The sequence below is a fragment of the Hyla sarda genome, chromosome 5 (assembly GCF_029499605.1).
Source record: "Hyla sarda isolate aHylSar1 chromosome 5, aHylSar1.hap1, whole genome shotgun sequence".
In the NCBI taxonomy this organism is placed as follows: Eukaryota; Metazoa; Chordata; class Amphibia; order Anura; family Hylidae; genus Hyla; species Hyla sarda.
In genome coordinates this window covers 290,117,093-290,141,541 of record NC_079193.1, presented here as the reverse complement: position 1 = coordinate 290,141,541, position 24,449 = coordinate 290,117,093, and the positions used below count along the sequence as shown (strand labels likewise).

Sequence of the window (24,449 nt, the reverse complement as noted above, 5' to 3'; positions counted from 1 at the left end):
TGGAGGACAGGGACTACTCCCAGGCCATGCCAATTGAGGGTTGTGTCTGAGGAACCCACCAACTGTTGACTGGGGGTGTCAGATGTCACTTGTGATTAAGTGGATGACCGAGTTAACCAGACACTACTGCTAGCAGACACGACTGCTAGTTGATACCGGGAGCTCAGGCTTCTCGCTGCAACTCCTGCTGCCACTCTCCCCTAGTCTGCTGCTACCTCTGCCTGCGCCTGATGAATTTAGGCCTCTGCCCCTCCTCTGTGCACATCCTGGCACTTCTCTGCCTGACATACTTAGTGCGTATATGAGGGGAGTACAATAAGCTCCACTACACTTAAAACAGTATTTGTCTACAACACCAACATGTGTGTACTTTTGGGTGGGCTTTCACAGTAACTAGGCCCATAAGACTTTAACAGGAATAAAATGGTACACCATGTAGATCTACGTAAGTGGTATGCACTGATAAGGGGAGTACAATATGCTCCACTACACTTAAAACAGTGTTTGTCTAGAACAGCAGCAGGTGTGCACTTTTGGCTGGCCTTTCACAGTAACTAGGCCCTTAGGACTATTACAGGAACAAAATGGTGCACCACATAGATGTACGTACGTGGTATGCACTTATGAGGGGAGTACAATAAGCTCCACTACACTTAAAACAGTATTTGTCTACAACACCAACAGGTGTGTACTTTTGGCTGGCCTTTCACAGTAGCAAGGCCCTTAAGACTTTAACAGGAAAAAAAATCGTACACCACAAATGTACGCAAAGGTTACGTAATTAATTGTGCGACAAAATTGAAGAAAAAATGTCATTTTTTAAATTTTGGGGGCTTCTGTTTCTATGCAGTGCATTTTTCAGTAAAAATAACACCTTATCTTTATTCTGTAGGCCCATACAGTTAAAATGATACCCTACTTATATAGGTTGGATATTGTCGTACTTCGGAAAAAAATCATAACTACATGCAGGAAAATGTGTATGTTAAAAATTCTCATCTTCTAACCCCTATAACTTTTTATTTTTTTGCGTACGGGCCAATATGAGGACTAATTTTTTGCGTGGTGTTCTGACGTTTTTATTGGTATCATTTTTGTATTGATCGGACTTTTTGATAGCTTTTTATTCATTTTTTCATGATGTAAAAAGTGACCAAAAATAGGCCATTTTGAACTTTGGAATTTTTTTGTGCGTACGCCATTGACTGTGCGATTTAATTGACGATATATTTTTATAGTTTGGACATTTCCGCATGCGGCGATACCACATAAGTTTATTTTTATTTTTATTTACACAGTTTTTTTTTTAATGGGAAAAGGGGGGTGATTCTAACTTTTATTAGGGAAGGGGTTAAATGACCTTGGTTAACTTTTTTTTTTCACTTTTTTTTTTTTGCAGTGGAGCTATAGCACTGCACACACTAATCTCTTATGCTGATCCCTGCAAAGCCATAGCTTTGCATGGATCAGCGATATAGGGGCTCGATTGCTCAAACCTGTAGCTTAGGCTTGGAGAAATCAAACCCAGATTGGACGCCGCAGAGACAGGTAAGGGGACCTCCGCTTGCGTCCTAGCTGATCGAGACATCGCGATTTTATCGCTATGTCCCGATCAGCCCGATTGAGCTGCCGGGAAGCGTTTTCTTTCACTTAGGGTTAATATCAAGGGTTAATATTGCGCGGCACAACGATCGGTGCCACGCGCTGTTAGCCCAGGGTCCCGGCTATGAATAGCAGCTGGGATCCACCCGGTGTGATGCGGGGTCCCGGTGTGACCCCGTTTTAAACACCGGGATCGGGCAAAGAAAATGTTTGACCTCTGTCATTGCCAACACAGGGTATATAACAAAGTATTGAGATGAACTTTTGTTATTGACCAAATACTTATTTTCCACCATGATTTGCAAATAAATTCTTTAAAAATCAGACAATGTGATTTTATGGATTTTTTTTCTTATTGTGTCTCTCATAGTTGAGGTATACCTATGATGAAAATTACAGGCCTCTCATCTTTTTAAATGGGAGAACTTGCACAATTGGTGGCTGACTACATACTTTTTTGCCCCACTGTAAGTAGGTACACCCAAAATTGCACTCTCTCTTGCATTCTCTCTCAATCTCTCTCCCTTCCCTATCAGTGCTTCTAGGCTGGACTTGAGGTGAATTGCTGCTGTAAAAATGCTTTTCTGTGCAACACACACTGCTCTCTGTCCCCCTCTCTCGCTTCAATAAAACGCTGATGTGACTGACCACAAGATGGCTGCCGATTATATAGGACTGTGACATCACAGGGGTGGCTGGCTGCTGATAGGCTGCATGCTGCATGTGATTCAGGGTCATACCTACCCGTCTTCCCAGTGTTCCTTGCCCCATGTCCTGACATGGGGATCTGCCATCTTAGATGCCCTGGAGCCTGGACCGCACTAAATGGAGTTTAATGAAGCTATTTGTGCGATCGAAACGCGGCAATATTCGGATTTATTGCAAAGCAAATTTTTCCAGAAATTTGTTACGAATTCAGATTAGTCAGATTCGATTCGCTCATCCCTAATAGCAATGTTAAAATGACCTTGTAAAATTACATTTTTACTTATCAGTCAATAAGAAAGAAGACGAAGCCAAGCTTCTCAAATGCTGCAGCCTAGTAAGCCTCGTTGCTTGTCCTCACCTTCCACCCCATCATTAGCTAATGTACACAGCTCTTTACATCAGTTAAGGAGGGACTGGGGGGTGAGGGTTAGTGAGGAAGTGTGCTAGACTGTGACACATCAGCAGTGTCTGGAAAAAAAGAGATTTGTATAAGTTTGGCAACCACCAACCACTCCAAGAAAGGTAAAGTTTGCTTTGATACAGTTATCCAACAGTATCTGTCCAAAGGTATTGTACAGTACACAGTTACATAGTTAGCAGGGCTGCCATCAGAAATTTCAGGGCCCCTTACACAGCTTTAAGCCTGCCCCCCCCCCCCCCCCACCAGCCTGTCCCCAAATCTGCCCCTCAGGGCCCACCCCCAATTTTATTTTATAATTATTCATTTCTAATTACATTATAGCAGAGTGCAGTGCAGTAAATACTGTGTTGCAAAGTATTTTACTGCACAGAACACGGCTTAAAAATTACATTTGGATATTCACAAGCGATGTCTTCTCTGAGTCGTTCACATTTCTGTTTTTTCCACTTGTCAGAGCACCAGACAAACATTTTAGGTTGATTTCTTCAGCAAAATGCCTCCTCTTTACAAACTTCCCATGTGTATTGTCTGAATACATAGTGCCACTTTGTGCCCCCATAAATAATTTTAGGCCCCCATAGATAGGTGTAGGCCCCATATTGCCCCCATATGTAGGTGTAGGCCTCCAAGGGTAGGTGTAGGCCTCATAGGTAGGTGTAGGCCCCCAATGGTAGGTGTAGGCCCGCAGTGCCCCCTTAGGTAGGTGTAGCCCCCTATAGGTAGGCGTAAGCCCTCATACTGCCCCCCATAGGTAGATGTAGGCCCCCCATATTGCCCCCATAGGTAGGTGTAGGCCGCCAGCACCCCCTAAGGTAGGTGTAGCCTCCCCATAGGTAGGTATAGGCCCCTATATTGCCCCCCATAGGGAGGTGTAGGCCCCAATATTGCCCCCATAGGTAGGTGTAGGTTCCCATATTGTTCCCATAGGTCCGAGACCTATGGGCTATAGCTGTAGGTCCCTGGGCTGGAAGAGCAGTGTTTGGAGCACAGAGGGCGGCATGCTGTGCCACTATAATTACCTGGCCGTCAGCCTGTCTCCCTGCTCCACGGTGCTCCTCTGCTCCTTCTGTACAAGCTCACGTCAGTGATGTGCCTGCATGCCCGCCTCTCTGCAACCTCCAGAAATTTGAAGTGGCAGGGACCGAGACATCCCAGCATTCTGAAGAGATCATTCAGGTTGCAGGGATGTCCCTGTTACACTGAACGACAACGAGTGACGAGGGTCACTGGACCTGGGTCCCTTACAGGTGTACCGCCTGTACACACCTGACGGCGGCCCTGATAGTTATCATTACTGAAGGTTTTTATAGCATGTTAAATATTACAGGGGTTCTCAAATTTTTCTAAAAAAAACAACTACTGCTTGTTTGGGCTATAAAATAATACTGTACTCACCTTACCTGCTCCAGCAACAACTCTCCATTCTGCCCTGGTCCCTCTGTTTAGTTATCCTGATAACACACTATCCCATCTCTTCTGATCACATTCTGAACACGCTGTAGCCTCAGTGAGTGGTTGCTCAAAATTTTATCAGGACAGGCGGGACAGAACCTCATCTGGGTAAGAGGGACAGAGGGACTGGGGAAGATTGGCACTTTGGTGCTGTAGTGGGTGAAATGAGCTCAGTGTAGGGTATTATTCTATAGCCTAAGCAGGCAGTTGTTAGTTTAATCATCTTCTATTAAGAAAATAATATTTCATAAAGCTGTGGTGTTGGGGTGTGAGGTGCAGGGTAGATGCAGGGCAGATGTTATGGCCCAAGGGGCAGATGGTATTAACCCCTTCTTGTCGCTACACCAGGGCATGGTTTTGCTTCAACCACCCGAAGTTAATACCGCTGATCCTGGGTTAGGCAGGGGCAATGAAGACATCAAAACCAAATTAAGGATTAGGGCAGCTTTACTGAGTCAAGACAGGTGATATAGTGTTTGCAGTACAGCCAAATATCCCAAGGAGGTGACCAGTGACACAGGGGGACCTCACAGGCTTGCTTGGACTTTCAGTAGTTAGACTGACTTTAGTGAAGGCCACGGTGACTACAGATGAACTTGACTTGACAGAGATGGTGACTGACAATAAGATGACTTAACTTACTCATGACCGACTTGTGGCTGCAGGACTTTAGGCTTGAGGCCTCCAATGCTCTGGACACAGACACTGGAACAACATGACTGCACTGGACCTTAGCAGGAAAGAGCATTGCAGCCCCTCCCCTTGTTATATATAGGGGGGCTGTGCAATGAGCCCATAGGTAATTTGGGGGGGTCACCTGGTCACTAGTGCCTCCTGTCTAAAAACCTTGTGGTACAAACATTAAAGAAACCGTACACTTTTATAATACAAACATACAAACATATGTACATTATGGTGATACCATAAGCGGGGCCCTGGGCACATGCAGGGACTCTGCCTGAAAGGGAAGGACAGTACGGGGCCACATCATCCCGTACTTAGACACCCCAAAGCCAAAGAGCAGTAAACAATAGCTGGAAAGGATATAATAATGAAAAAAAAAATAGTTATGTGCCTAATTTTTCTGGATGTTTAGTATTAATATTATGATATTATAAAAGATGGTAGATAAAACGATTAGATGTTGTTCAATGACTGGTTATAGCCCATTGAAAATATTCCAAGGCTTCTTTGTAACAGTAGAAGTAATTTAATATATAATACATATTATGCAAACTTGATTAGCTGTCACATTTGTACAGATATCTACAAACTTCAAAAATTTGTCCCTGTGACCTGCACCCCTTACATTGGTGCCGATGAAATGAAGTACACAAGACAAATAAGAGAATGTGTGTATATATAATCCTCTTACATGGCAATTTGGAATGACCATTCTTGGGCACAGGAATCTCCCTGCAGATTTCTCCATCATCTTTGTCATGTGAAAGCCAGCGATTTACTTTGATACAGAATTGTTCATTTGTGAAAATATTCAACAGTTGCACCTATAGAGACCAAAAGTAAAATAAACAATGCCCTTTTCACCAATAATAAAAATATTTGGTCAACTGTATAACATGTATTTTTTCATTCACATACATTTTAAATCAGTGTCGTATGAAAAGTGGCACCCTTTACTTAGAGATTCCCCCTGAGAAACATTGCAACAAGTTCTAACAGGTTTCCTTTCATGTAACCTTAATGACCAACTAAGCATTTTAAAAAATTACAATTGTTTATATCAGATTTTTATGTTAGTCATGTTCTATAGGAATTTGGGGTGATGTTTTTTTTTTCCCATTTTACTATGTATATTTTATCATCAGTATGGAATCCTGCAGTTTCCATTCTGACCACTAGTGCTAAAACTGAGCTAAGACTTCCTGTACGGATAATTTTCCAGTAATATCTTTCCTCTCAGAGCAGATAAGAGGTATAGTGAAACACGACACCAGTAAAGAGATAACACTGGATCCACCACCATTCAAAACAGAGCTCAGAACCCCCTCCCTGTAGAATGGCCTCTGGAAAGGTCACTGTAAATGCCCAGTAGTGTCTTTAATCGATCTGTATGAGAAAGGTCCTGTCTATTGTTGTCGATGCCCATGGGTTCTACAGTAAATCATATCTTTACATGCAGCATGGGTTATTGGAGAATAATGAAGAGCTTCTTGTGTATGCCTTTTTCTGACAGCAGACTTATTTGACTTAAGAGCAAAATTGAATGCTGCCTACATTTCCCATGAATCCGTTGGCTTTAAAAAGAGAAGTGCTGGTTCTATTCTCCTAATGAGAGCAGCCTAGTCACTTGACTAGACTCCAGCAACCAGTAGCCTAAATAGCTTGTAACGTCCAGCGCTCCGACCAGACATGCTGGCCGTGAGCGCTTTCCTCCCCAGCCGGCAGAGCACACCTGCATGCGCAGCCCATCACTCACATGCCGTATCCCTCCGGTGCCTCGCATTTCCTCAGCCGCCTGTGTGGTCCAGTCGTGCTAGGGGTAGCAACCTGGGTGCCGCCTGCCGCAGCAAGACCATCCAGCTTTGCGGCGGGCTCTGGTGAAAACCAATGGCACCTTAGACTCCACTCCCTGGCATGGCCCACATCATCAGCCACACAGGTCCAGTAGACCCACTTTTTCCCTGAGTGCTACAGCTATTGCCGTGAGTCTAACACAGCTCAGACTTAGAAGTGCATTTCTAGAGAAATATTGCCATGAGGCAAAAGTGACCTATAATCACAATTTAGGTGTTTTATTAAGATTAGAATTTTTACTTTTTCGTATTTCAAATATTTTACCTTTTTCATGTCTTTACCCCATTTTGGCTATTTCTGCCACAATTTTTCAAATGATAGTACAAATGACACATTTTTACTGGGATTTGCACAAATGCAGTCAGTTGGCACCATTTTGCTGCAATTTGCTGCAATTGTGTGTGTGTGTGAACGCAGCCTCAGGGGAGGTGTATTTAGAATATATCCTGATCCTAGAGATAGAAATGGTAAGGGCACAGAGGGATCTGAGAGCTGCTAGTAGGAATCTGTAGTCCACAGAAACTCAGGTCACCCAGGACTGACATCCTCTGACACACATTAACACAGAAACTATGTGAAAGTCAGACTGGTGATCACATGACCAAATAAGAGTAATGAAATACATAGATACAGCTGTACTGTACTGGGATAAAACAAATGGTGTTGTATAACTAGTGATGATGAGTGTGCATGATATGGGGGAAAAAAAACCTTGGAGTGCTACTTTAATCATTTTTAATATTGGCTTACTGAGGTATCAGACGTGTTCTGTAAGCTATGACAATGAGGGGAATAAATAAAACTGTCTGTACCAAAAGTATTTTACAAAAAAATAAACTTATATGACTTGTGTCATGATTTCAATGAGTCTTTAAAAAAAAATTTTCACCATGTTCAAAAAAGGGGGCGGAGCTTACAAGAAAGTGGATGCAGTATTAATGGGGGCAGAGTTAAATGCACCACACTTTGAGTCCCCATTGGGGCATGCAAAACAAACTAATAGATGGTGCAAACATAGATGAGGCAGTAGATTTTAAATAGCCTAAGCCAAATTCAACTCCCAGCATGCCTGTACAGCCTTTGGCTGGGGGTTCCAGATTTGCAACAGCTGGAAGTTACATTGTTTGGAATACAATCTCCCAAGCCAATGTTTAAAATTTGATGCAATTGTATATTGTGTAGTCTGAGTTTACAACATCTAAGAATTAACATTTATTTTATTTCATTTTTTAAGTTTCATTTAAATATAGTTGATTACCTCTTCACAATACCATCCTGGGGAATCTCCAGAATTTGTATGTCCAATTCGTATTTTATATGCTTCTCCAATGTCTCCTATGTTAATCTGAAGAAAAGAAAATATGAAAGAAAACTGATATCATCTGAAGACATCAGTGATTCCATTGTCAAAATAAATTCACATACTGTATCTGAATGTATAACAGATTACATTTGGTCAGGTGACTGAATAAATATGAATGCAGTAACTTTCCGTCATGTGTGTCATGGGTGTTGAAAATTCTTTATATATTGATAATAGCTTTAATAAATATAGTAGTGATAAGAAAAATGCTGGAATCTTTATGAATTGTGTAGCATATATCAAGCAAATACTTTGGAATTAGTGTTGATCAAGTCTTTCAAAAGTCTGGCTTTCTCAACTCGAAAAACTTATTGAAAACATTTTTTTTTTTTTTTTTGTTTGTTTTTTGTGGCAAACTGGTTCTATGCGAACCGGCAAAATACTAAACCTTAAAACAGATGTATGGCACTGCCTAAGGGCTCTCAAAGGGGTTATCCAGGAATAGAAAAACAGAGAAAATTATTTCAAATACCAATCCCCCGTCTGTCTCCAGGTTGGGTGTGGTTCTGCACCTCAGTCCCATTGAAGTGAACAGAGCCAAGTTGTAATACCACACCCAACCTGGGGACAGACATAGAGCTGTTTTTGAAAGAAATTAGCACTGTCTAGAGGAAAATTGCTGAGTTTCCCATAGCAACCAATCAGATTTCTTCTTTCATTTTACAGAGGCCTTTTCAAAAATGAAAGAAGCGATCTGAATGGTTGCAATGGGCAACTCAGCAATTTTTCCTCTGGACAGGTTTTGATAAATCTCCCCCTCAGTCCCTGGTTGCTTAAAATTTTTGACATGTCTCCATGACATGTAAAAAGCTTTTCTGAAGTGACAGGTACACTTTAAGGCGTGTGACTACAACTAAAAATATAATTGTAAGTTGCAACAAGGCCAACATTTCTAAGTGAAAATGTAAAGGATACTGATGAGTTATATATGTTTGTGTTTTACATTTGTATTTATTTGCTATAGAAATAGTAAAAAATCACAGGGGGAGATTTATCAAAACATGTGTAAAGGGAGAGTGGTGCAGTTGCCCACAACAACCAATCAGATTGCTTCTTTGATTTGAACAAGGGCGTCTGAAAAAATGAAATAAGCAATCTGATTGGTTGCTATGGGCAACTGAACCACTCTTCCTTTACACAAGTTTTGATAAATCTCCCCCACAGTGTTCAGACTTATATAAAGAACTTTATATCATGTTATCAGTAATATCAAAATTCATTAAGAATACATACATCAAATGTATCTTCATGGCCACTCTGGAATATATCTTTTTCAGTACTGTACAGAAACACAGGAGCCGATGCTCTAAGGTGTCCATAGAATACGATGTACACTTGTGATGTGGTCCCGGCAGATGCCATTTCACCAGTGAAAATAGATACTTTCCATTTTCCAGCTGAATAAATCAAAGATAAAATAAGTGCACTAAAAGTGAAAAGGTTGATCGAAAGAGGTAGAACTGTTCTTAAATAACTGGAGAAATGTGAACTGCAAATATGGACTGAACTGCAAAAATGTTAGGTTTTGGCCTATAGATTTTGTATATGTATAGTTTTGTGACAGTTATTTAAAATCTAAAGGAACTATTTCAGAATATGTATTGGAAATATGTATTTGGATGAAATTATTTTTTCTGACAGATTTAGTGGAGATTTATCAAATCCTTTCCAGAGGAAAAGTTGCTGAGTTGCCCATAGCAACCAATCAGCTTGCTACTTTCATTTTTGAAATGGCGTCTGAAAAATGAAAGAAGCGATATGATTGGTTGCTATGGGCAACTCAGCAACTTTTCCTCTGGAAAGGATTTGATAAATCTCAATGGTCCATAAAATGCTTTACTGTGAATAGTGGGAATGTAGTGGGACTGATCAAAAGATTTGTCATGTCTCTATGACATGTCAGTAGTGTTTTTTTTATATGACAGTAACCCTTTAACACAAAAAAAAAAAAAAACACACATACACAAATGACGTGCAGTTTTTGATAGATCCCACAACTTTATTTTTTTTTTATTTATTAAAGTTTCAACCATAATACAAAAAGTGAAAAAGAAGGCACATTAGCAAAAGGGCCATAAAGGCATAGAATGGAGGGATAAGTATGAAGTGGTAACTATGCATACAATCCTTCTCAGGGTACCTGATTGGGCGGCAGGGATACCATAGCTGAGACACCAAAACAACATATAACCCAATCTGATGTAGCCATGTGATGGCAGAAGGGAGGAGGGAGCAAAAGGGAAGTAGAAGAGAGGAGGAAGAGGGAGGGGAAAAAGAAGAAAAGGAGAAGATGTAGCACAATAAAAGATATACCTCTCAAGCTGGGGACACATCCAGAATAGGTCCAGAAAAAAAAAAGAACGAAAGCAGAGAACAGAACACTCAAAAATAAAAAAAATAAAGCATACAATGAACAACATTGATGTATGCCCATTACAAACAAGGAAAGGCAACGCTACACAAAAAGAGAGGACTGAAACATTTTACTTTTATTGTGATTTTTCTTACCACAAACATGGTATAGTATGTAAGCAGTTGTTCCATAAAGACAACACCCATCTATATACAACATAAGAACTGTGGACTCTCTTCTATAAGGCTATGTTCCCACTATGGAATTCTCGCGGAACTTCGCGAGCGGAATTCCACGGTGTGAACTTAATATTAGTGTGAATGGGTCTCTGCGAGACCCGTTCACACTGCGGAATTTCCGCGGTGGACAATTCCGCCGCTGTCATTGATCCGCGCAAAGAAAGAACATGTTCATTCCCTGCGCAGATTCCGCGAGCACTGCATAGCCGGCAATGTGACGGCTCAGTGCCCTGTGGCCCTAGCACCAAAGATCCTTCGGCGGAGGCCGCCAGGCAGAATATCTGCTCGCGGAATTCAGCGAGCGGAGATTTCGTAGTGTGAACGGGGCCTAAGCCAGAGTGGAAAGCTGTTTTCACTCTGGCTTGATACATGGACAGTCATTCATAAGCAATGTAAAAAAAAATAGCATTAAGAGGATTCTTATATAGACCAAACTATACTGATCCATTATAGACATATACAGTGCATTAGTGGCAGTGATTAAAACCTTTTAAAATATATAAAACCTTCATGATATATATTAATATAAAGTATATTGAGTTACAGGTGCAATATGGCATAAACATAATTAGGCAGGAGGGAGGCATGGCATGCATACACTCACCAGCAGTAATATTCTGCATATATCGTTCCCTCGTGGCAGAGAACACCACGTCCGGGATAATGCATTACTATTGCGGTGTGTGTGGCAATGCACGTGCGCATACTTCACATGCTTGGCCAATTAGATGGAAGAGTCATCTTTAGTTATGAGAACACATCCCGGTCATACCTGCGCAAGCGCAGTGGGGAATAAAAACATCCAGCGGCCATTGCAGTTAATGGCAAGTGGTGAATTATGCAAAGTTTACAATTTGTAACCTAAAGGGATGGATCAACTGGAGTCAGACCGACATGGACATCCAGTGGGATGCCAAGTCCACTGCCTGCAGGGCAGAGGGGAGCGGGGAACTTACTATAGTCGGTTCCCCGCTCCCCTATGCTGGCAACTGTACATAGAAACAGGCCACTGGAAAAATCACAACATATAAAAAAAATGCATATATTTGAAAAATATTGAAAAAATTGTACAAAAATATCACCATATTCTGACTAAAGATATTCTATACCGTTCTGTGTTCTAAATTAGGTAGCGTTTAGGATATCTTGCGTGACAATGAACTCAACGTCCAGGCCATTCGGTCTGTGTGAGTTCAAATTGTAGATCCATTGTAAGTCACATTTTTTTAGAGCACTAGTGTGGTCACCACCAAATTTGAACGGGGGGATGTGATCAATTGACATGAACCTAAGGTCTCTCTCATGATGACCCGCCTCCAAAAAATGGTTGGAGATGGGTAAATCAACTCTTTGCTTACGGATTGAATATCTATGCTAGTTTAGTCTTTGTTTAAATTCCAGAGTTGTCCCTCTTACATATATAAGGTTACACGGACATGTCAACACATAAATGATATGGTCCATTCTACATGTCAGGTATGATTTGATCTGAATGTATTTTTGGAGAGTAAGAACATTGCTGGTTATGTATATTAGAATTATAGGGACAGAAGGTTGATCCAGGGATTTATTCTGACTGACATATTTGGAGTCAGGAAGGTATTTTTTACCTCTAGTATGAGGTGTTTTTTTTTTTTTTCATTCCTCTGGATTAACTCAGTAGGGACTCATTAGGGATATAGGTTGAACATGATGGACTCTGGTCTTTTTTCAACCTTATGAACTATGTTACTATGTTACTATATTCAGTACCCATGCTGGGATGTTTAAATACAGGTACCTTAATCATATATTGACAGTTTACACAGTTCCGGCAAGGGTAAGAACCCTTGTTCTGGACTGTGAGATATGATTGCTGAGGGCCCCTAGATGTAGAGGTGTCTGCCTTAACAAGTTTGTTGCGTAAACTAGGAGGTCTGCGGTATGATATGAGGGGTAATTCAGTAAATTCTCTGATGTTTGGATAGCTTGCTTTTATGATATGCCAATATTTTTTAATGATAAAGGACCTGTAATTCCATCTTGAGGTTAAATAGCAATCACCCCAAACACATAGTTAGATACAGGTCCTTTATCATATATTTTCAGTTTACACAGTTCCGGCAAGGGTTAGAACCCTTGTTCTGGACTGTGAGATATGATTGATTGTTGAGGGCCCCTAGATGTAGAGGTGTCTGCCTTAACAAGTTTGTTGTGTAAACTGGGAGGTCTGCGGTATGATATGAGGGGTAATTCAGTAAATTCTCTGATGTTTGGATAGCTTGCCTTTATGATATGCCAATATTTTTTTATGATACCGGCAATCTTGTTGGAGCTTGCATTGAATGATAGATAAGAATGGGATGCGAGTCATATTAATTCTCTGTTTGTTGCCGTGTGTTAAGGAACTTCTATCTAGAGCCATTAACTTATTTTTGCTGTGTGGAACTAAATTAGGGGGATACCCACATTGTATGAAATTCTGTACCATTGAGTCCATAACAGGCTCAATGTTCTCCTCTTTGCTAATTATACATTGGGCCCTCATCATTTGGCTTGTTGGTAAAGATCTAACTATATGTTTGGGGTGATTGCTATCGAACCTCAAGATGGAATTACAGTCTGTCTTTTTTTGTATACAGATCCGTGGTTAACTTGGTGCCTTCAACTGTAACTGTTGTATCTAGAAATTATACTGACTGATGTAACCAATGAAATGTGAATTGGATATTGGGATATATTTGGTTTAGAAATTTATGGAAATCATGTAGTTGTGTCTTGCTGCTCTGCCAGATGAGGAACACGTCATCTATGTAACACCACCACCCCAGCACAAGGCTGAAGTGGTGCACACCATAGATGAACGTGCTTCTCCCTCCTTCTACTGGTATTACGGTTTGTGGAGCCTGCACCCGCAGAAAATTGTTGTTCCTAATGGAACCTTTACCCACCTCTATTGGATTTAATGCGACACCCAATGTCTTTTCTTACTCTGACAATGATATTGACCGAATATTGACCGAACATGTTGATGGCGAAGCATCATTCTTACACATACCATCTCAGATTGAGATCCAGAGACAGTTTGAATTTGAAACTAAACAGTTATTGTCACTTAATTTACACTCCACCACTTTGGGGGAATATGTGAAAGCACAGAAAATTCCCAGGGGAATGTGGGTACAGCCACGTGAGAATGCCTATATACATGATGCTGAATTTAGGAGTCGTTATGAAGCTGTTTCAAATAAATGCTCCCTTGATCTCCTATTGCAAAAATTCTAATTCCTACATTGATATCATGACTGCAAAGGTTGCCGAGCTGGAGACTAAACTGCGGGATTTGTTATGTGATAATGACTGTGAATCTTTTATTTCTAAACAGAGTGAATATTTACAGAAGCTTAAACGGAAACAAGAAAATGTTAAGAGACAAAAATGGTCCCGTGATTATCAGGACTATGCCAATGGACAAGTGTATGGATGGAACAATGTGTCCTTTTCATTTAAAAAGTCTAGAAAAAAAAAAGATACAAAATCATCTGTGCCTACTAACATGTCTTCTTCCTCCAACACTAATTTTTCCATTCCGTCAACTAAAAATGCTGCCACTGCTGCTTTTTTAGAACAGAGCAACGGTTCACAAAGAAACCAACAAGAAGAGGAGGGAAGCACCATCACCGAACAAGTAAGAACCAGTGGACAACGAGCCGGGAAACAACCACTACAGACATAGCTGAAATTCCATCCGCGAAAAAGGTGGTAAATATCTCCTCTCATCCATTGACTGACGCACAAATACAGTAACTCAGTAAGGGTTTGAATTACTGTCCTACCAACACTCCGGATTGGTTTCAGATCGAGTTAGATCTTAACCAATTCCTGAGGAATGTCAAATTGAAGATCTGGTTTAATGATAAAACAGATGCTGATAATACCAATGTTGATGTGTGTACTAACAGGGATACTTTTTGTGCTAAGGATTTTTCTCTGAAAAAACCCAGTGAGTCACTGGTACGTAGGGAGATTGACATTTAAAAAAACTCTGAAGGTTCTGGTTATTTTCACAATTTATCATCATCTGAAACACAGGCACTATAGGAGTTGGTCCATGATCACAATTTAATTGTCAAGCCTGACAAAGGTGGGGCAATTGTGATCATGGATTGCTCCAAATACATAGCTGAAGTCATCAGACAGCTAGATGATACCTCTACATACAAGGTACTGAAATCTGATCCCCGTATTCACATTGAGCAAAAAATCAAAGTGTCCTACAGGAGGCCTTAGCCTCAGGTCTGATAGATCAAACCCTGTACCAATATTTATTAGTCTCCAATCCTAAGACCCCCATATTATATATATTACCGAAAACCCATAAGTCCCTTATAGACCCATTGTCTCCGGGAGGGAATCCATTACCAGACAACTGTCAATTTTTTTTTAGATAAAGTACTGAGGGGATATGCCACTAACACAAAATCGTACATAATCGAACTTTTTGATCACTTTTTATTCATTTTTTAATGATATAAAAAGTGACCAAAAATACGCTTTTTTGGACTTTGAATTTTTTTGGCGCGTACGCCATTGACCGTGCGGTTTAATTAATGATATATTTTTATAGTTCGGACATTTACGCACGCGGCGATACCACATATGTTTATTTTTTTTTTATTTACACTGTTTTATTTTTTTTTTATGGGAAAAGGGGGGTGATTCAAACTTTTATTAGGGAAGGGGTTAAATGACCTTTATTAACACTTTTTTGTAACTTTTTTTTGCAGTGCTATAGCTCCCATAGGGACCTATAACACTGCACACACTGATCTCTCATGCTGATCACTGGCGTGTATTAACACGCCTGTGATCAGCGTTATCGGCGCTTGACTGCTCCTGCCTGGATCTCAGACACGGAGCAGTCATTCGTCGATCGGACACCAACGAGGCAGGTAAGGGCCCTCCCGGTGTCCTGTAAGCTGTTCGGGACGTCGTGATTTCACCGCAGTGGTCCCGAACAGTCCGACTGACTAGCTGGGATAGTTTCACTTTCACTTTAGAAGCGGCGGTCAGCTTTGACCGCCGCTTCTAAAGGGTTAATACCGCACATTGCCACGATCGGCGATGTGTGGTATTAGCCGCAGGTCCCGGCCGTTGATGAGTGTCGGGACCGACGCGATGTGATGCGGGGTTAAGGGGTTAATGATACTTATTCTGATTGGGTGACTGTTACTAGTCGGGTACCACAGGGTCAGTCTTGGGTCCTGTTCTATTTAATATATTCATTAATGACCTTGTAGTGGGGTTGAATAGTAAAGTAGCAATCTTTGCAGATGATACTAAACTCTGTAAAGTGGTAAGCACTATAGAGGACAGTGCACTGTTACAAATGGATCTGGATATGTTGGAGGTTTGGGCTGGGAAGTGGCAGATGAGGTTTAACACTGATAAATGTAAGCTGATGCACATGGGGAGGAAAAATCAGGGACTGGGTTATATATTAAATGGGAGAACACTTGGGATGACTGACATGGAAAAGGACTTAGGGGTCTTAGTTAATAATAAATTTAGGTGTAGTGACTAGAGATGAGCGAACTTACAGTAAATTCGATTTGTCACAAACTTCTCGGCTCGGCAGTTGATGACTTATCCGGCATAAATTAGTTCAGCTTTCAGGTGCTCCGGTGGGCTGGAAAAGGTGGATACAGTCCTAGGAAAGAGTCTCCTAGGACTGTATCCACCTTTTCCAGCCCACGGGAGCACCTGAAAGCTGAACTCATTTATGTAGGATAAGTCATTTACTGCCGAGCCGAGAAGTTTGCGATGAATCGAATTTACTGTAAGTTCGCTCATCTCTAGTAGTGGCCAGTGTCGGGCAGCTGCATGCCAAGGCAAATAAAATCATGGGGTGCATCAATAGGGGCATAGATGCCCACGACAAGGAAATAATTCTACCACTGTACAAATCACTAGTCAGACCACACATAGAATACTGTGTGCAGTACTGGGCACCAGTGTACAAGAACGATATAGTGGAGCTAGAGAGGGTTTAAAGACGGCAACCAGGGTAATACGGGGAATGGGAGGACTACAGTACCCAGAAAGATTATCAAAATTGGTTTTATTTAATTTAGAAAAAAGAAGGCTTAGAGGAGACCTAATAACTATGTATAAATATATCAGGGGGCCGTACAGAAATCTCTCCCATGATCTTTTTATACCCAGGACTGTATCTATAACAAGGGGGCATCCTCTACGTTTAGAGGAAAGAAGGTTTCTACACAACCACAGACGGGGGTTCTTCACTGTAAGAGCAGTGAGACTGTGAAATTCTCTCCCAGAGGCGGTGGTCATGGTGAACTCTGTAAAAGAGTTAAAAAAGGGTCTGGATGCATTCTTGGAGAATAATAACATTGTCGGTTATGTATACTAGATTTATAGGGACAGAACGTTGATCCAGGGATTTATTCTGACTGCCATATTTGGAGTCGGGAAGGAATTCTTACCTCTAGTATGAGGGTTTTTTGCCTTCCCCTGGATCAACTCAGTAGGGACTTATTAGGGATATAGGTTGAACTAGATAGACTCTGGTCTTTTTTCAACCTTATGAACTATGAACTACGTTACCATGTCATCCTAGCAACACTAGATGTAACAAGCCTTTATACATCTATCCCTCACACCAAGGGCATTAAGGCTGTCAAAGATGGCATCACTCCAGACTCCTCAAAAGAAAAAGTTTCCTTCATAATTTCACTACTTTGGTTCTAGAAAATAACTATTTTACATTTAATGATCGTTATTACAGTCAAATTGCAGGGACCACAATGGGCACAGATGTTGCGCAACATACGCAAACATAATTGTCGCTGCCCTTGAGGACATGTTCATCTATGGTGCGCACAATTTCAGCCTTGTGCTGGGGTGGTGGCGTTACAAAGACGACGTGTTCCTCATCTGGCAGGGCAGCGAGACACAACTACATGATTTCTATAAATTTCTAAACCAAATAGATCCCAATATCCAATTCAAATGAAATTGATCACATCAGTCAGTACAATTTCTAGATACAACAGTTACAGTTGAAGGCACCAAGTTAACCATGGATCTGTATACAAAAAAAGACAGACTGTAATTCCATCTTGAGGTTCGATAGCAATCACCCCAAACATAGTTAGATCTTTACCAACAAGCCAAATGATGGGGGCCCAATGTATAATTAGCAAAGAGGAGAACATTGAGCCTGTTATGGACTCAATGGTACAGAATTTCATACAATGTGGGTATTCCCCTAATTTAGTTCCACACAGCAAAAATAAGGTTATGGCTCTAGATAGACGTTCCTTAACACACGGCAACAAACAGAGAATTAATATGACTCGCATCCCATTCTTATCTACATGCAATGCAAGCTCCAACAAGATTGCCGGTATCATAAAAAAATATTGGCATATCATAAAGGCAAGCTATCCAAACATCAGAGAATTTACTGAATTACCCCTCATATCATACCGCAGACCTCCCAGTTTACGCAACTAACTTGTTAAGGCAGACACCTCTACATCTAGGGGCCCTCAACAATCAATCATATCTCACAGTCCAGAACAAGGGTTCTAACCCTTGCCGGAACTGTGTAAACTGAAAATATATGATAAAGGACCTGTATTTAAACACCTCAGCATGGGTAGTGAATATATCATCAAATCATACCTCACATGTACAATGGACCATATCATTTATGTGTTGATATGTCCGTGTAACCTTATATGTAGGAAAGACATCTCTGGTATTTAAACAAAGACATCAGCATAGACATATTTAATCTGTTAGCAAAGAGTTGATTTACCCGTCTCCAAACATTTTTTGGAGGCGGATCATCATGAGAGAGACCTTAGGTTCATGTTAATTGATCACTTCCCCCCCGTTCAAATTTGGTGGTGATCCCACTAATGCTCTAAAAAAAAACGTGAGTTACAATGGATCTACAACTTGAACTCACTCACCGAATGGCCTGAACGTTGAGTTCATTGTCACGCAAGCTATCCTAAACGCTACCTAATTTAGAACACAGAACGGTATAGAATATCTTTAGTCAGAATATGGTGACATTTTTGTAAAATTTTTCTCACATGTATGGATTTTTATTCATTTATATATTTCTTTATTTTATAGATGACAAGGAGGAGGCAGTGGCATGCGCTAGAAGATCTCACACAAAAAATACCTGCAGATGTTATTCATAAATGTTGTTTGCATATTTTGAGCACCTGTATGGTCATTGTATATGTTGTGATTTTTCCAGTGGCCTGTTTCTATGTACAGTTGCCGGATTACCGGACCAGGCCGACTATAGTGGGTTCTCCGCACCCCTATGCCCTGCAGGCAGGGGACTTGGCATCCCACTGGATGCCCCCTGCACACTATCTGTGTGTGTAGCTGAGCTGTCTGTGTCAGTCTGACTCTGGTTGATCAGTCACTTTAGGATACAAATTGTAAACTTTGCGTAATTCACCACTTGCCATTAATTGCAATGGCCAATGGATGTTTTTATTCCCCACTGCGCTTGCGCAGGTATGACGGAGATGTGTTCTCATGACTAAAGACGATGCTTCCATCTTATTGGCTGCGCGTGTGAAGTATGCGCACGTGCATTGCCACACATGACGCCATAGTAATGCATTATCCCGGACGCGGTGTTCTCTGCCACGAGGGAAAGATATATGCAGAATATTACTGCTGGTGAGTGTATGCATGCCACGCCTCTCTCCTGTCTAATTATGTTTATGCCATATTGCACCTGTAACTCAATATACTTTATATGAATATATCATGAAGATTTTGTATCTTTTATGTTTTAATCACTGCCACCAATGCACTGTATATGTCTATAGTTTGGTCTATAAAAAGAAACCAATCACCACAGTCCTCAGTGTCCAACCCCAAAGTAGGTAGGGCACTGAGGACTGTGGTGATTAGTTTCTTTTTTGATACCTTTTTTCCCTCCCTGGGTGAGAGGGTCACAGTTAACCTCATGCCCTTTGTTGTGAGCTCCACTTCCCTTTTTTACTTTTATAGTTTGGTCTATATAAGAATCCTTTTAATGCACATTTTTTTCACATTGTTTCTTAACAAGCTCATTACTGATTGTATTGGATGCACTTGTATTAATACCTTGCATGGATCACTGTTTGTTATGCTTGAGAATGGCTAGAGCGGGTAGCCGAAATGTTACATAGACGTGGGTGAATAAACTCTCACAGTTTTTTAAATTTTTGGAGTGCTGTTGGATTATTGCCATTGAAGTTTGTTGGGATCCGTGACCTGGTCCCTTGGCCTGCTTGCACCCTTCATTATTGACAATGTCTGGTTGTGCTGCCTCTCCCTCCTTCTACCAGTCATTCATAAAGCTAGTCAATGGGAATGTCAGAAATTCATGCTACTAACTATAAAGTCTTCCCATTGATCAGCTGAACAGCTGATCACTAGGAGGTAGCAAAGCAAACCCACAGCACTTAGCAAAGGACTGTCACAGCTTCTTGAGACAACTTCTTTAAAGGAAATCTGTCATCAGAATCACCCGCACTAAACCTGTTACACAGGCTTGTAGTGCGGGTGATCCTGATTAAAACGCTCCTTACCTGGTTAAAAATGGTTCAGCGGTTCTTAAGATATCTATATTTTTAGTTTTCTCATATTCCCTGGCTTGGGACTCAGTGGGAGGTGTTATCATCTCGGACTCGGCCACACGTCATTCTAGCTGGGCGGAGCTGCCGCCCGGCTCATGAATATTCATGAAGTTATCCACACAAATATATCTATATATAACCTGCTTGTTCCTTCAGTATGTGAATAAAAACACCCTTCGTCCCTCCCTTCCTCCCACCCCCGGCTTTTCACTCATGCAGCCCGTCTTCTTACTTGTATAGGGCCGCAGCTTGAGTGAAGCCGGGGGGGAGAACGCCGCTTCCGGGTGTACGGAACGCGGCGCATGCGCGGCTCTCCCCACCAGACCGAGAAAAAGGAGTTAGACCAAGAGGATAAGTTCATGAATATTCATGAGCCGGGTGGCAGCTCCGCCCAGCTAGAATGACGTGTGGCCGAGTTCAAGATGATAACACCTCCTACTGAGTCCTCCTACTGAGTCCCAAGCCAGGGAACCGCTAAACCATTTTTAACCAGGTAAGGAGCGTTTTAATCAGGATCACCCGCACTACAAGCCTGTGTAACAGGTTTAGTGCGGGTGATTCTGATGACAGATTTCCTTTAATGTGGTGATCCATAAAAAACAGTGCCTCTGGAGCTGAATGTGACCAGGGCCACGTTTGGCTGAGGTGCATGCACACCCTCCACACACCTTCAGCTACAGGGACACAGCTTTGTTCTTTACAGCATCAGAATTACAGTGTACAGTTATCAGAATCCCCGCTCCCTCACACTCCATCCCCATGACTCTCTCTCCCGGGGAAAAAGGACATAGTTTCTCTGCACATCTCCCAGCTTGTCTCCCATCCGCCCCTACCCATCTACCATTCACCTGCTTGCTGTTGCAAGACTACAACCCCCAGCATATTTTCACTGTAAGGGCATGCTGGGAGTTGTAGCCTTGCAACAGGTAGCGGGCAGATGGTAGATGTGTGGGTGGGTGGGAGAAAGTCTGTGGAGTGCTCTTCTAGCTGTGCTCCTCAGACTGTTTATGCAGCGGGGAGATGTGTAGAGATATTGTGTCCCCATCCCTGTGAGAGAGGGTAGCAGGGATGGAGTGAGAGGGAGCAGGAATGATGATAACTGTGTCCTGCTTGAAGACTGCCAAGTCACATTCGGCTACAGGGGCACTGTTGTCTTCATTATACCGGAATTAATATTCTCTTGCAATAAGAAATTATCAGTGCACTCACACAAAAACTAGAAAGCATTTTGATTGTTATATTTTTCTGGAATCAATGCTCCCTAATAGAACAACAAATGACATTTGCACAATGGCACTGACAGAGTCATGAGGAATTCTACTCAAAAGAGTATAAACTACAAAGTTTACATTTATGGTTGTTTTCAAAGTTATTAGCTGCAGCTTGCATGCCTCCTCCATCCACCACCCTTTTCTGCATGCTTGATGTTCAGGGCTTAGTACTGGAAGCCAAGCAGAGAGGGATGGTGGAGGGAGCAGGCATGTCTGCGACACCTCAGCGCGGTCTCTTTTGGCAATTGAGCTTGATAGAAAAACATGATTTTATAAGTTTGCAAATAGCCATCAGAGACAGTTATCTTTTATTTTATCTTCCTATCAGCTATCTGACCATGTTTACAGCTCTGAGCATATATTGCTGACAGATTCCTGTTAAGCCCTTTCTAACTAGTACAGACATTTGTGTCCATGTAAGCTGCAGGATCATGCTTGGATTTCTTCACTGCAACTGCTTGAATTTCCAGGTGGAAGTAAATTCTGATCAACTGCAAGGAGCCTTGTCCAGTTTTACTACTTGGCTATAAGTTGTAATTCTATTTTATTGCACAGCTTTCAGTGTTCTTTATAATGTTATGTTTGGCTATAAAAATGTTCTATTTATTTGAACAGAATGCTTTTCTTACCACTGCTGAATGTAGTCAGAGCTAAATTTATGCTGGGCTTTAAAAGACAATGAAACAGGTTGTGTGGAGACACCAAAATATCTTAAAGGGGCAGTCTCATCTTGTAAAGAGATAGCATGTTGCCAGTGTATGGCATTGTTCTATGATTGTGTAGTGCAATGTCCCTTTTACATTTTCCGAGCATATCAATGCTTTTGACCTGCAAGGATACTGCAGCACTAAAGTTCTCTGCACAGCAGTGTCTAATAATATTTGCAGGGAAAAGAGGAAAGTGGATGAGGCACTACACCATGCAGTAGCCACTTTAATCTCAGGATTGTTGTCCCAGAGGTCAGACTCCAACCGGTCACAAAGTGATGGCATATTCATGGGTTCCCGTGTCCACAAGAGCCCTCAGCTCTGCCATGGCTTTTCATCTATTAGTGGATAGTGGTAATGTCACTGGCAAGGTCGTATAATTAACCAGATTTTCCCCTATGAGCCCAAGCAATCTTTTGTTGCTGTCCCCATAGTGTGGAGTGCAGGAAGGATAACTTGTGAAACTTTACTGAACTTTCTGTGCAAATCCCACTATGACATTGTTTTTTTTTAACACCAAATAAAATGTTACACTTTTTGCACAGATGAGTGATAAGTTGGTCACTATCCCTTTAACAATAGTTTTTTTTACAGTGGATATACTGACTGGAAAGTCTCTGATGAACTTTTACATGTCCTGGTGGAAATACAATGTCAACAGTATACAGTCCAATTAATTTAAAGGGGTATTCCAGCCTTAGACATCTTATCCCCTATCCAAAGGGGAGAAGAGGCCTGATTGCATGGGTCCCAGCAGTGATCTCCATGCAGCATGGGACCCTCCGTGATCTCTGTGTAGCACTCGGGATTCTGTGACATCACACCAAGTCCCCTGGTGACGTCATGCCCCTCTACCATAGACATGAATGGAGGGTGTGTGGTTTGTTGTCACGAGGGGATGTGGTGTTACATCACAAGGGGGCGTGGCATGACATCACGTCTCCGTCTCTGGAGCAGCGCCTGGCACAGAATGCCGGGTGTTGCATGGAGATCATGGGGGGTCCCAGCGGCGGGGCCCCCCACGATCAGACATGTTATCCCCTATCCTTTGGATAGGGGATAAGATGCCCAAGGCGGAATACCCCTTTAAACTCTACTGTGGAGGACATACACTAGTTGTATTACTGTGGTGCAAAAACTTACATTTTTACTCACAAGTTTGCAGGACAATACCCTATATATTGCGATGTCTCAGCCACAGTGCACTAACTCTGATTATTGGTCACTAAAGAAAAGGGGTCATTGTTCCGCTTTCTCCTCCTCTGCCTGAACAATACTCATTCTTAGAGCACTCAGTCCTCCCAGTGTGGAGTGGAGACGACCTTATGGGAAAATCCTCCAAATGCCGTACAGTGCTGTCATCGCCATACACATGGAGCGGATTTGATTCAGGTATAATGGAACTTGCAATTACAACAGGACTTGTGACTTGATTTAAGCAGGGTTGATGTGAACAGGATACAAGACACTTGTCCCAGAAGGTCCACACAAATAGGGGTTCTCTCTCTTTATTCTGGCCCGACCTTTACTGGACCTAGGAGAAACACTCTCGACTAGGAGAAACACCCACTCTTATACCTGAGCCTAGGAGGAACATTTTTCACTGGCAGACTAAACTAACTGACTGTCTACCCAGCAAGAGCATAGCTAGGAGATGTTCCTCTGAACTAGGGCCACTTCTCATTCTTCCAGAAACTACTGTATAGAAGCTTAGCTGAGGAATGTATCATGTGACCAATCGATCACTCATCTGATATAATAGAAATCTGTGAGCCCTCAGTGTGTGTTATGACAATGCAATGTACCATAACAGCTATGCCGGTCAAGTCACAGTGCCCCATACACAGATTTAATTTTTTTTTGCGTCGGGTTTTTCTCAGCCATGTGTCATATACATTGAAACTGGGTAACAGAATGTGCTGTGTGCTGGTTAAATATGACTTACAATGGCCTACAAGCCTAGAATGTATATGTACATGGCATGTATGTGTTCAGTATTGGAGAGAAGAATGGAACGTGAGCTGTAAGAAACAAGTAACTAGCTGGCATCCCTTCATAATCCCTTTTTATCATTTATTTTTATTGTAGCTTTATACACACCGTTTATGAATATTTTAACTACCAGTTGTT

The 24,449-nt window shown here is 41.7% G+C and overlaps 1 protein-coding gene across 1 annotated transcript in view; it reads right to left on the bottom strand.

Moving 5' to 3' along the window:
• The window catches only part of RP1 (RP1 axonemal microtubule associated), a 284,608-nt gene that overhangs the window by 203,710 nt on the left and 56,449 nt on the right, over positions 1-24,449 (bottom strand). The window contains exons 4-6 of the mRNA XM_056521929.1: positions 9,318-9,481; positions 7,980-8,066; positions 5,559-5,691 (exon numbers count right to left, since the gene is read on the bottom strand). Coding sequence (XP_056377904.1) covers positions 5,559-5,691; positions 7,980-8,066; positions 9,318-9,481 — 384 coding nt within the window. The remainder of the gene's footprint in view (positions 1-5,558; positions 5,692-7,979; positions 8,067-9,317; positions 9,482-24,449) is intronic.